The sequence below is a fragment of the Electrona antarctica genome, assembly GCF_951216825.1.
Source record: "Electrona antarctica genome assembly, chromosome: 9".
NCBI lineage: Eukaryota > Metazoa > Chordata > Actinopteri > Myctophiformes > Myctophidae > Electrona > Electrona antarctica.
In genome coordinates this window covers 20,390,721-20,403,731 of record NC_136790.1, presented here as the reverse complement: position 1 = coordinate 20,403,731, position 13,011 = coordinate 20,390,721, and the positions used below count along the sequence as shown (strand labels likewise).

The window sequence follows — 13,011 nt, the reverse complement described above, 5'->3', positions numbered from 1 at the left end:
TCCACGTTACCAAGGAAACAATGCGCGAGGTAGCGGCTACTGGTCGGCTACTCTGGTTTAGCTTTCTGTAACTTTACTTTAAGTAGCCGGCGTTTAAGAGACTTTCACAGAAACTTCAGGAACTGAACTATAGTGGTTCTATTGCTCCTCTAGTCCTCTTAATTCTGATCCAGAGCTTTAGTAGCCGCTAGCAGTTCTCTGGACCAGAAGAGTACTACTGTATTCTGAACGCGCCTCCATACACGTGTGGAATTCGTGAATCGCGGGGAATGGGATTATTAGGATACAAACGCAAATGTGCCGCAACTAATTTTTTTGTTGTGCTATACTAAACCGGGACAAAAGCTATGACGGGAATCAGCTACAGTACATACATTAAATGTACGGTGTACGCTTACCTTTCAAACGCCTCTGCGACCGGCTTTCTCCTCAAAGTTTAGACACAACTCTCTCACAGTAAAACAGTCACACCAGCCAGCTGTATTGTTTGACGTCTGATCACGTGTCCCCTTAATTTCCCCAGGATGAGGATTGTGTGTGTCTGGAGTATGTGTTCACTTAAACCAAATGTACAGGACTACAGGAAACAAAACAAGCCCCCAGGGCTTTTTTTGTGCATCATTGTACAATCGTACCTCTGTGCTATTTGCAACCTGTTAATAAGTATTCAATCCAATCAATCAATAACCATTGTGCAAATTTTGGGCATGTAATTGTTAGCCAAAACATCCATAAATCAATAACACCGATATGCAAATCTGTCTGTATGTGCAAAAACATTTTTTTAATATGCATGTCTGTGAGTCCATGTAATGTTTTAACTGTTTTAAGTGGGGGGGGAAAAGGCCTACTTAAAAAATAAAGCACATAAAAACAATTATTCTGACAGTTTTATTTTCAATTTATGTGCAATGTGAATTTCACAGTTGAGCTCAACCACTATATCCCAACCCCACTTCCCCCCCCCCCCCTCCCAAAAAGAAAAGAGGTAAAACCAGCAAAGTAATAGTGAAGAAAAATGCAGGAAGAACTCAATGGAATAGCACCCATACAAGAAGCATGACATCAAGAAATAGCTAGGCATCGATTCGCAGCCGAAGGCCCTACTTATAGTCCGTTGTACAATGGTGTCGCTTGCCAAGAAGCAGCTCTCGTCATACTACAGAATATAAATAAGGTTAAGGCTGTCAACTCTTGTACACAGAAAGCATATTGATTGATTCGTAGCTTGTTGTATGAAATGACTGGTGTTTGACAGACCTGATGCCGATACCTGTACTGCTTACGTTTCAATGAGATGCAACTATATAGTATAAAGCAATAATACAAATCTAAATCAAACACTAGTGTGCAGGTAATCATTTTTCCCAACAGGGCAGAATTAGTCTAAGAAAATTAAATCGTTAAGAGAGAGAAAAAAGAAAAAAAGCCATGGAAAAGAAATCACATCTATTTTCAAGTTATAAAAGAAACAAAAAAAAAAAGTTTAAAAAAAAAGAAAACTGTGCAAGTACAGCAAACCTATATAGTACAGTATATTACACATTATGACCAAAACAAAAACCCCAAAACAAACATTTTAAATACAGTACTGTTTCAATAGAAATCCTGAGAGTTGTCCGTTCCTGTTCCCCCAACGGCCGAGTTTTTAGGCATACAGGCGACACGACACCCCCTTCTTCGACCCCCCGTTGAGGTGGGCTTCAAGGAGGCTGTTCTGGACAGTTTATGTGAAAGTCAGCACAGCTGGAGTTCTTCTTTCGTCTATCATGTCCAAAACTCCTTACTGACACTGCCCCATGTTACTCTCATTTAAATGGTGCATATAAAAAATGCACCATTTAAATGCACCATTTACTCTCCATTTAAGCTAAACTTTTCCCCCCTCCAAAACACGACTATGTGATCGCTATGTTGGTTGTCGAACAAAAGACTGTTTGAGAACACCTTTCACTCAAAAACAATAAAAAACAGGAGATAAAAGTAAAAGGGTAAACATGTAGTGCAACGATGACACAGGAACCTGCATGAGGAAATGAAAATCACTGAAAAAGATGTCGCCGTTCAACAGGGAACGTCACGTCACTCGACCAGTTGGAGGCCATTACTTCTATACAAGATTGTCAACAAACGAAAAAACAAAAACAAAAAGCAGCACCAACAGTTCCTGTCCTCCATGTAAAGACTAATAATTCATGGCTGTTATTTTAAGATTTAGCACACGAGTTGGACCACCCTCACTCCTTTTAGGTTACTTTTCCCCAAGGAGGGTGCTTGGTAAAGTTTGCAGTTAAAGGACCGCCGAAGTGGAGAGTGACTCAGTGCAACGTCGAGTGAGACTTTGTCGAGATTATAGTCTTCTTCAACGGGACACAGTACGAGATTCTGATGCCCCATGTCTACCCATATAGGCACAATGACATCCCAAGGGATCTGCACTAAAATTACATAATCACCACTCAAGCCTATACAACCACATGACCACACAACCATTATTGGGACCTGTGTGGTTTTAACTAGCAGAGACAAGCATCCAAATCTAGATAGAAAACAATTAATGCACTTCTACACAGGTAACATACCCTAAACATAGCCTAATCACAGTTCCACAAGTTATTGCTACCAGAAACTTCTCCAATGTCCAGATCAAATAATAAAAGCATGGTATCAAATGCTTAGTGTTTTTGGCATTCAAGAGGAAGGCTCTCTCAACACCTTAAGGGTATAATCAGGTGTGAAACATGCTCTGAAAAAATAACAGAGCTTAAATCTGAAATGAAGCTTTTCACACTTGGCCAAATCAAAAGCATTGGCCTGAAACATGTCCCTTTGCCCCTTCTCAAAATGTCTCTGTAGTTGCTACTGAGTCTGAGGTAAACCTGTTACTTAGTTGGTCTGAACTTCGCACTGAACATTGCCACATATTTGACTGTCTTTATATCTCCAATGTGGAGAGTGAATAGTCTAACTTTTCACGTCAAGTTGTCTTGGCATGTGTGACACAAAATGGATAACAACTGAAAGACTGGGAGGCCACAAGCCCCCATGCAATTGTATCTCAAACACAGCTTGAATTTTCTTATTAAAAACTTAAAAATTGCTTGAAAACCACATGTAGCGCATTGTGACACACAAGACTGTTTTGTGTGGCGACGCTGTCATACCTTATATACAAGCTTCAAGATCACTAAAATCTAAATCACGAGCACCTCAAATTAAAACTTGCTGCGGACAGCTGGGCATAGAATTCAACAAGAAAAAAACAAATCCCCTCAATCTGAGCTTGCAACCGACTAATGAGCTACAGTGCCCATCTTACCCGTATGAATATATAGTATATATAGTTTATATATATATATATAATTTTCACTTTATGCTGACAATGTAGCATCCATTTGTGGAGGGCACTTAAATCTCACCTAAACCCTTGTTTGCATGCTGACCATTTTGTAGAAATCCTCATCTAATATATGCATCTAAAATAAAAATGGAACATGGCTCAACAACAAGCAAACAAGATGATAATTGCACTTATGATTCATTGTACGGTTTTGTAAAACAAGCATCAGTGTAGGTAGCTGGTGCCTTCTGGAAAAAACAAAAATACTGCAATCTTTTAAAAGCACCCCCATTTTTGATCATGTTAAACCGAAGTTTGAACGACTTAAGACTAAACTGATGATGATCCTTGAGGTGCAAAGCCGAGAGAGCACCAGGCGCAAGGCAGGCAGACCGGACCACACTAACTCCCCTCCTAGTCCAAGATTGGGCTCATGAATTGTCACCAACTAGCTACCCGAAAGCACTTTCTGTAGACATTGAGGGTATAATTTGGCCACCACGCACTCAAAATGGCGGCCTAAATCCCAGAGGCGGTCCGGTGTCTCGTAGATCTTTGTCCATACGTCCGCCTCGTCGTCGTACTGATAAAGGGAGTTCTTACGGCTGGTGCGGAACACGTGCTCCTCCACCATGACCTGTGTGGCTCGGACGAACAGGTGCAGCTTGCCCTGCAGAAGCATGGCCTTGATATAAGGGCTGGTGGCCTGGTCAAAGGGCAGGTCTCTCTTGCGGCTCCAGGTGTTCTGCTCGATGTCAAAGACCTCGACGGTGAAGGTGCGCTGGTGGTTCCTGCAGATGCCCGCAATGTAGTAGATGCAGTTTTTATATAAGGCAGCCAGACCCTGGCTCCGGGAGACAGTCATCGGGGCCAGGTGACCCCAGTAGTCCTTACGGGGGTCAAAGCAGAAGAAATGTTCACCTGTGGGGGGAAAAGTAATTGCCATGATTTAGTGTTATGGACAAACAAACACCTCAGACACCACTGTTAACAAACTGGAGTTTGTTAACATTTCTAACCACTTAAGCCCTATTGTATAGTTGGTCATATAAAAACAGTGAAAGTAGCCTCAAATAGAGTTACATGCTTTGTGAGCAGCTATTTTTTTATGCTGCCTACTGTCAACATGCCCATAATAGGGACTCCAGGTTGGAAGCAGATAAAAGAACAGAATTACTGTACAGGTACATTAGTCTGGACATACCTTGGAGGACATAGATGCGGTCACGGTATTCCACTGCACTGTGAAACTCCATGGCCACTGGCATGGGGCTGCTTGCTGTCCAGCAGTTGTCCCTGGCGTCATAGCACTCTACCGACTTTAATGCATTCCTCCCATCGCCCTCATACACACGCCCTCCTAGCGCATAAAGCTTCCCACAACAAAGCACCAGTCTGCACCCAATCCTGGCTCGCAGCATGGGCGCCCGTGGCAGCCATCGGTTCCCAGCATGTTCATATTGCCAAAAATCACTCTCTGCCCGGTGGTCAATAGACACTTCGCTGTTGCTGGGCCTGTAGCCTCCGGCGATAAAGATGTCGTTCTCTGAAGATACCAGGATGCCAACCTCTCGGAGGTCGTTGGGCGGCTTGCAGAGCTTGAACACCTTGCCGGTGGCCGTGTCCAGGCAAGGCACCGTCTGCTTCTTCCCTGAGTGTTTGTGCGCGGCGTCGAAGCAGATGACCATCTCGGAGGCGGTCATGCCGAGCCGCTGGGGGCAACCGTTGGTGCCGTTGAGTCGCGACTTGGCCTCGGTGGGGTCCTTGGACAGGGAGAGGGCGCATGCGAACGGGGGAGGGATGAGATTGAGGAAGGACTCTTCCAGTAAGGGCAGCCGGATGCACTGGGAAAAGACCTCCGGCAGGCAGGCCTCGCGGCTGGGACGGTCGTGCTCCAGCCAGAGGACGATGCTCTCGTACACGTGCTCCTCCTTCTCCACGTTCAGGTCGTCATTGTTCAGAATGCTGACCAGCTGTTCCTTGGTCATCTGGAGGAACTCCTGCTCTAGTGACACACACAAGAACTACAAAGAGCAGTGATGTAAATAGGTTTTCAATGTAATGAGTCCCGGGATGCAGGGATGGTCTTTTAGATGAGTCCCAGGGACATTTTTATGAGTCCCACTTCAACGACGTTAGGAGTCATATTTTGTCATTTTTACAAATTGCAGCATTTGACTCCCATTTCAATTGGTTATAATGTGGTTATATTCATGTAGAAAACAGAAGAAGAAATGATTACTATAACTAAAGCTAGCAAAATAAACTACAACAGTATAGTAGTGCATCCCGTGGATGCAGAGGTCGATGTTTTATTGCGTCCCTTAACTATAAACTGCGTTTTGGGATGCAAAATGCACCCTATTTTAATCTCTGAAAGAGACAATGACAATGACAAGCCCAGTTTATTCTCCGTCGTATAGGCGATCTACAAGCTCTCAACGCCTCGATCAGCAACGCTTTGTGAGCTTGTAGACATGCAACAGTGACACCGTTATGCGTAATAATGAATTATGCATGAATTACGCATAATAAATTATGCGTAATAATGAGATGTGTTGCATGTCTTGAAGAAGCTGGGTTAATAATTTGTATTTGATAAAAGTAGGACATGTCAATTGAGTTCAGCTCCTGATGGTCAGCCCATAGTCATTATTCACAATAATATTAAGTGGAAAACAACTTTTAACAACAGTTAGTTTATTATGCCACCACAGCTCCTTTGGTCCATTGTCATCACAAATGTATGTTTCACAAGGCAGTCTGTCATGGCATATCACTTTCTTAAATAAGGCTTTGATTACATATTCTGATCAATCATCTAATGCCTTAGAAAAGATTGGTCCGAGCCCGAGGCCAAACTTACTGCAGTACACTACTATACGGATCATAATATATTCATAAAACTGATATTTTTCAGACTGCTCAGCATCTCAGGGTTCTCAGCAACCACTCATTGATTGCCCTTTCGAAACCGTTGGACAGCAATTGATTCCATTCTATAGCAGAAGGGTACAAAAAGGTGTTTTTCCCTCACGCATTCTTAAACCAACAGGCGACAAATGGGTTTCACTGGCTGTAGTGTAGTATCCTAAACAAAAATACAATAAATAATATTGTCATGGTCAGTATTTGGAATCACTAATTGTTTCGAGGATAAGACCCAACTTCAACTGCCCTGACTCCGTTTCAGTACACTGACTCAGGTGCCGCAGCCAGGGGTGAAGTACCTGCCCGCCACCGCAGTCCAAGGGTTTCAATCCACCGAGATGTGTCCGGCTTGGCTGAGCTCACATCCAAAGAAACACAGTCGTCATTTTCAAATGATCGGAATCGGATCGGGAGCCAAAAAACATGATCGGGACATCCCTAGTATCAATATTATATCCATATCGTGATATTAGACTGGAAATTGTCTGTGATATTGTACTATTGTGATATGGCATAAACGTGTTGTATAAAATATAAATATCGGATCGAGAAAAATCGGTATCGGCAGATGCTCAAAATCAAATGATCGGAATCGGGAGCAAAAAAACGTGATCGGGACATCCCTGATTACGGTAGTACCCAGTTTTCAGAAGGTGCCATACACGTTTCCACTTAATTTCCCCATAGCTTTGTTTAATTGGCTCAGCAGCAGGATTGAATTGTAAACAAGTTAAACACTTGACACCCTGCTGCTGAGCCAATCAAACGCAGCTTACAAATATTAATTGGAACAGGAAAATGGTTATGCCACCTTCTGAAAACTGGGACTAAGTTAATTTATACACAGAGCCGACTGGCTGTGTCCGGGGGAGGGAGACTGAGATTACACATAAGATAAGAAACAAGAAACAGGCGCCCGCGTGGCACAGTGGTCAAGTCCCTGCCATCACCACCACGGAGGTTGTGGGTTCGAATCCACCGTGGTGCATCCGGTTTTGTTGGGCATCTATGCGAACACAATTGGCCCGTGTTCAGGGGACGGAAGCTGGGTGGGGCGGGTGGGATTGGTTGTTCGTGCTCCTACGGGCTGGGGCGGCACATGTCAGCGGGGAATGTTGGGCGGGAGGAGTGGGACGAAGGCCTCCTCACTGGCAGGTGAGGCAGTGGGATACAACAATTGCCAACAATTGGCTACTCTGAATTTAAAAAAAGATACCGGTAATAACATTAAGAAGACAATATGTTGATAATTTAAAACAGTTGCATACAGGTAATGAACAGGTTATCAAGTAAATTCCAAAAATGGTCAATGATCATGTTACAACTTACAAGAGTTCCAAAGAACCAGGTGAACCAATGCTGAAAGCAGTCTTTCCCGGATCAGATCTGGCACGAGGAACTAGAGCGAGTTAAAATTCAACTACAGTTCTGATGCAACATGGATGTAATGCATGACGGTAAGTTTCCGACCAGGGCTTTGTAAATGGAAAGGTACTAATAATTGCGTCTCTCAGTCAGAGAGGACCAGTCCACATTTGGTTGTTTCAAATCTGATTTCTAAAGATGCGGCTCAGTCTGAACGCAGTAACCTGATCTAACCACCACCCAAGTCACTTTTCAAACTGTCCAAAACGTCACTTGCAGCATGATCCAAGCGCCACTGTTGTCATTATAGAGCGCAAGGGTGTAATGAAAATAGTTCATGTGTGCTACGGCGTAGAGAGCAAGCTGGGATGTCCATTTTCCACCATTATCATGCATGCATGTATTTGTTTTGATTGTTGTCGCGTCTATTGATCCGACTGTCAATAGACCGACAACCTACCTCAAACCATAACCTAATCCTAACCGCGAACACGGGAGCAGCGCATGTTCGACCTCATGTCCGACCGTTGTTTCCGCATGTCAGTCCATTGGTGCGTCTAATCTGCGTGTGTATCCCATCGTAATCAACTAGCGCCTACGTCATGACGCCTACGTCGTTACCAGGGTAATCAAAGCAGATATGTCGACGCAGGGCGATTTTGCGTTGACGTTGTTAAAATCAGTCTGAATACACATATTTGTTACAGATCTGATCTGATCACTTGCAGTGTTTTTCTCAAAATATTTGAGAAATAATTCGATTTGACTGCACTCTAAATGGGACCTAAGAGAGCTCAGCTCGACTGTGAAGGCAGCTGCATGATACATTATATCCCCACTGTCCAATACCTCTTTTCCTACAGAGCAGGGGGGGAAACTAGTTTTACTTCTATCAAGATCATGAAGTTAAGTTTGTCATCAAGCCATATAGCAATATATTTGTATTCTTTTCTATCCACTAGTGGTAGTGATGAGATTTGAGTAAAAAAAAAACAGCATGAATTTTGTTTTGTTAATACAGGAGTCAGAGGTACAATATACAAAATAAAATAAAACATTTTACAACAATTCTACGGATATGTGAAGCAAAAACAAACAGTAGATACAGAGATTCCTGGGATTTACGTATTGTACTTAGAAGCCACCTCTATACACACACAGTACCTTAACATTTTCAACTGACCTTCTTGCGGATGTAGTCCTGCGAGCGCTCCCTCAGCTCCTGGTGCCCGTAGGCATCGGCGAACATGTAGACCCCGATGCAGTTCTGGGGGTCCAGGCGGCTGATCATGAACTGGGCACACTGGTCCTGCAGGGCAGGGATCTGGAAGATGCTGGCCGCCGTGAACAGGGCCTGGACGTTGGACTCCGAGAGCGTGACCCTGGACGTGTACGCGTAGTCCAGGACCAGGTGCATGGACTCGGACTCCACGCCCACGATCCTGACCTCGCGCTGGCTGCTCTCCGTAAGGCCGCTAGTGAACATGGACCTGGCGGTGGTGGGTGTGGGGTTGAGAACAGTACATTTCAATATTTACGTTTTTCCTTCTTTCTTTTTTTTTACCAAATAAAACCGAGAAAGCATGTCATGATTTTACCGTAACCATCCATACAGAACTATCAACAACAATTATTTCTTCGTAATTATTTCATGATAATCAGTTTATATATTGCAAACGGGTTTACAACCATTTTGAAAATGTAGTAATAAGGCGGAGCTTTAATTCATACCTATACCATTTGATACCATGTCATACCGACGCATATAAAGGGGCAATTAATATATATATATATATATATATATATATATATATCCCCTCACATCCACACTTGGCTGAATTAGGTGAAATGTTGACACATGAGTAAAGGAGTTCACTTCAGTTGGTTGCTCAAATCTAATCATAAGTGCAGCAGTTGACAGAGATCATAGCAGCAATCAGACTACAGATATCACAAATAAATGCTGATTATATGAAGCTCAAAAGCCTTAAAAATCAATCTTGCTACAAACAAGGACCTTAAACCAAAGACAAAGGCTAATAAAGTAGTGATTCCCAATCGTTTTTCATTTCAAAAGATCCCCAGTTTGATATGCATTAGGGTAGGCCACTGGTTATCAACCTGTGGGTCAGGACCCCCAGGGGGTCCCCACATGATCTTGGGGATGGGTCTCCAGATGACATTAAAGTGACTTTTAATACTCCCAAAAAAGAAATTAGATGAAGACAATTAGTGCATCATAAGTAATCAACACAGATATGCATACAATATATCAAACATTGGCCAAATTGTCTAATATAAGAAATTGTACAAAAAGTCTACAAGCGATATATTGGCTATTTCCACAATATTTATCTGAGGAACGGAGTCATACTAAATGTAATGGCTCAACTCCTAATCCTACATTCAAGTGTTTGTCAGGTGTAAATGTAATGGCTCAACTCCTAATCCTACATTCAAGTGTTTGTCAGGGTGGGTGGGGGCCAATTTCAACTATTATTTTTTTTGGGGAAATTCACATTTCACATTTCTCACAAACTAGTGCAAAGCCCATGTGTGGTGTGTGGGCTGCCGTTTTGAACGTGTGCCCATCTGGAGCGGGCCAGGCCAGTTCTGGGGAGCATCTGATTGACATCACTCAAACATTGCACTTCATTGGGTCCTCAGCAATACATGCGGCAAGTGTGAAGTCAGTCAACCGGGGGAACAGTCAGCAACCCCTCATCCCATCGCCAACACTGCACTTCCTTGTAAGTACAGCATGGATACACCCGACAAGTGTGGACAGATACATCGTGGTGCATTTGTATGTGGGGACTACAGATGGAAATTAGCTTCTAGCTATAAATCGGCCATTTGTACATGCAATGTGTATTGATTGAAAATAAATGCTCATTAATGTGCTCTATGCTGGAAATAAATATTATAGAGAGAGATTCCAAGAACGTAATAGAAAATATACATTTCTACAAATTCAAAAAGCCAGCATTTCCTACCTAAAATATGGGCTGATTGCGGCGAGGACGTTTCGGTGACAAGAGAAGGTCTTGCCATGGTCCACTTCTACTACGATGTCCGTGAGCTGTGCTTCGTCATACAAGGCTTTGAGCTGCTGAAGGATGTTACAGGCATGAACAGCGTCTACCCCGCTGTAGTTGGTGCTTGGAGGCGTCCCATTCTGTACTTGTAACAGCTTCCCTACCTCTGAAATAAAACGTTTTAAAGAGGGGAAGACGACAAACGTTTATGAGAGAGCATAGGAATGCACGAAATTAATGTTCACCTGTAGAAGACAAATACTAATATATTTGTTGTTGAAATGTATTGTTATATGTTGATGAATTTAATACATAGGACCACAATGGAAAAGAAGTCACCACCAGGCCTGTTTTGTGTTATCCTTTTAGCCTAAATGTCTTGACAGTGGCTGCACCCCCTGCCGTTTAAATTTTTGTCTAATAAAGTATTATTTGATTAGTCAATCAAGATGTTCACAAATGTCAAACTGTTCTTCCTAATGTAGATCATAACCAAAACAGAAGCAATAGATGATCCAACTAAAATAATACACCGTTGGACAATGATTAATAAAACACATTTAAGACAAAAGAAATGCTCTCCCCATTTGTTAATAGTAAAATATAGTTTCATAGTTGTTGACATGCAACTTATTGTCACAGTTAAGATGGACACCCAAGAAAAACAAACGTTAATGGATTTCAACTGCCTCGCACGTCCTGTGTTGTTGTGCAACAATCCAAACTAGTTTTGACGGAACAAAGACTTGACTGGATCAACAACTTGTCTAACCGTTTAACGGTGGTTAACGACGAGGAGAAAACAAAACAACCACAGACCACAAGTGTCCTCTTCTAAGCTGTCAGGTTCATTACTAATGTGGGAAGGGAAAGTCCATTCAGCCATGTCTTCACACGGAGTTGTACCGTTTCATTCAATCAAGCCCAATCTTTGTGTGACAGGGAACATTTTATAGCCGAAAATAGCAGATAAAAGATCACAAGAACGCCTCGCAATTTTCGGACAGTTGGTGTAGAGGGAAAAGGACTTTAACTACCATAACTACAGAACCAACGGTCAAGTTGACTAAATATTGAGTGTTATAAAAAAAAAGGTTAGCCATCTGAAAAGACATTAGCATGATTCAAACTATGTATGAAATCTATGAAAAAAGTTGAATCTGCAATTGTATACAATGTGTAGTGGGGGTCCCCGCGTCATCTCCCTGTCAGCTAAGGGGTCAGTGGGCTGAAAGACCCCTGGTTTCAATACTCACAGACAGACCCAACTAGTGGTCAGTTGGTGTTAGTTAGCCGTGTCGTGTACTTAGCAGCAGTTAGCAGGAGGCTATCTCTACCCCACAGCTAACGACAACGAAGCTTTTCTCTTTGACACACACACACACAATGTCCCGGCAGCACACAAAGTGAATACACAACAAGCACGGCAAAACGAAAAAAAAAACAATGCTGGGGAGGGGGTTAAAGACAAACTAAAACAACCGAAAGCTGAACGTGCCAACCAAAGAATATAGACCGATAATTCCCCGAGTCAAAGAAACATACAACCCCCCATGAAAACAAGGTCCTCCTAAACAAGTGTTTACACAATCAGCTGTGGTTTAGCTACCTAGCTAAGCGTTAGCCACATAGCCAAGAGGCTAACGCTGGCCAAACACTTTTTTAAAGAGGAATATAAACTTGTTTTTTTACACACTAACACGCAGCCCCCGCCGTGACGCCTTCCACTGGACACGCTCGTCTAACAACCTGTCACGCGTGGATTCGCGTACAAAACGGCAAGTTTAAGTCGCGTGCTTTAAGTTTGATTAGCAAACAAAACAATGAAGATTTTGCAAACCTCCACTGGCAGCCATTCTCCCCTGTCTGTCTGTCTGAGAGCCAGGCAGGCAGAACCAGAGGGGGACGTCAGATGTACTACAGAGCCCCGGAAACAAGACACAGCCAATCAGCGCAGAGGCAAAGATCCCGCCAGCCAATCACAACCCCCACTTGTCTGAATTAGGTGAAAATGTTGACACATGGGTAAATGAGTTCACTTCTTTCAGTTGGTTGCTCAAACCCAATTTCATAAGTGCAGCAGTTGTCAGAGATGATAAGAAGAACCTATAGCAGCAATCAGACTGCAGATATCGCAAATAAATGCAGATTATATGAAGCTCAAAAGCCCTATACAAATCCCTATCTCACTACAAACGAGGACCTTAAACCAAAGCAAAGGCTAATAAAGCAGTGATTCTCAACCTTTTTTTTTTTCATTTAAAAGGATCCCCAGTTTGATATGCATTGATTAGGGCACAGAGGCACAGAGCCCTTCTTGGCACTCCAATCTACAGT

General features: G+C 42.9%; 1 protein-coding gene across 1 annotated transcript; it reads right to left on the bottom strand.

The window, feature by feature from the left end:
• Window positions 1–982: 982 nt before the first annotated feature.
• On the bottom strand, window positions 983–12,554 carry kbtbd8 (kelch repeat and BTB (POZ) domain containing 8). Its single transcript, XM_079511376.1, has 5 exons — window positions 12,515–12,554; window positions 10,633–10,840; window positions 8,820–9,126; window positions 4,545–5,364; window positions 983–4,261 (listed from the first exon to the last, which is right to left on the bottom strand). The coding sequence occupies exons 1-5, from the start codon at window positions 12,528–12,530 to the stop codon at window positions 3,789–3,791; spliced, it is 1,824 nt and encodes a 607-aa protein (XP_079367502.1). The 5' UTR covers window positions 12,531–12,554; the 3' UTR covers window positions 983–3,788.
• Between the last annotated feature and the right edge of the window lie 457 nt (window positions 12,555–13,011).

Bases quoted from the DNA above. Each gene is read 5' to 3' on its own strand.
- kbtbd8 (XM_079511376.1), bottom strand. The intron at 9,127-10,632 runs GTAGGAAATGCT...CACCACCGCCAG, and splicing joins GCAATCAGCCCATATTTTAG to GTCCATGTTCACTAGCGGCC. The intron at 4,262-4,544 runs GTATGTCCAGAC...TTCCCCCCACAG, and splicing joins CCGCATCTATGTCCTCCAAG to GTGAACATTTCTTCTGCTTT.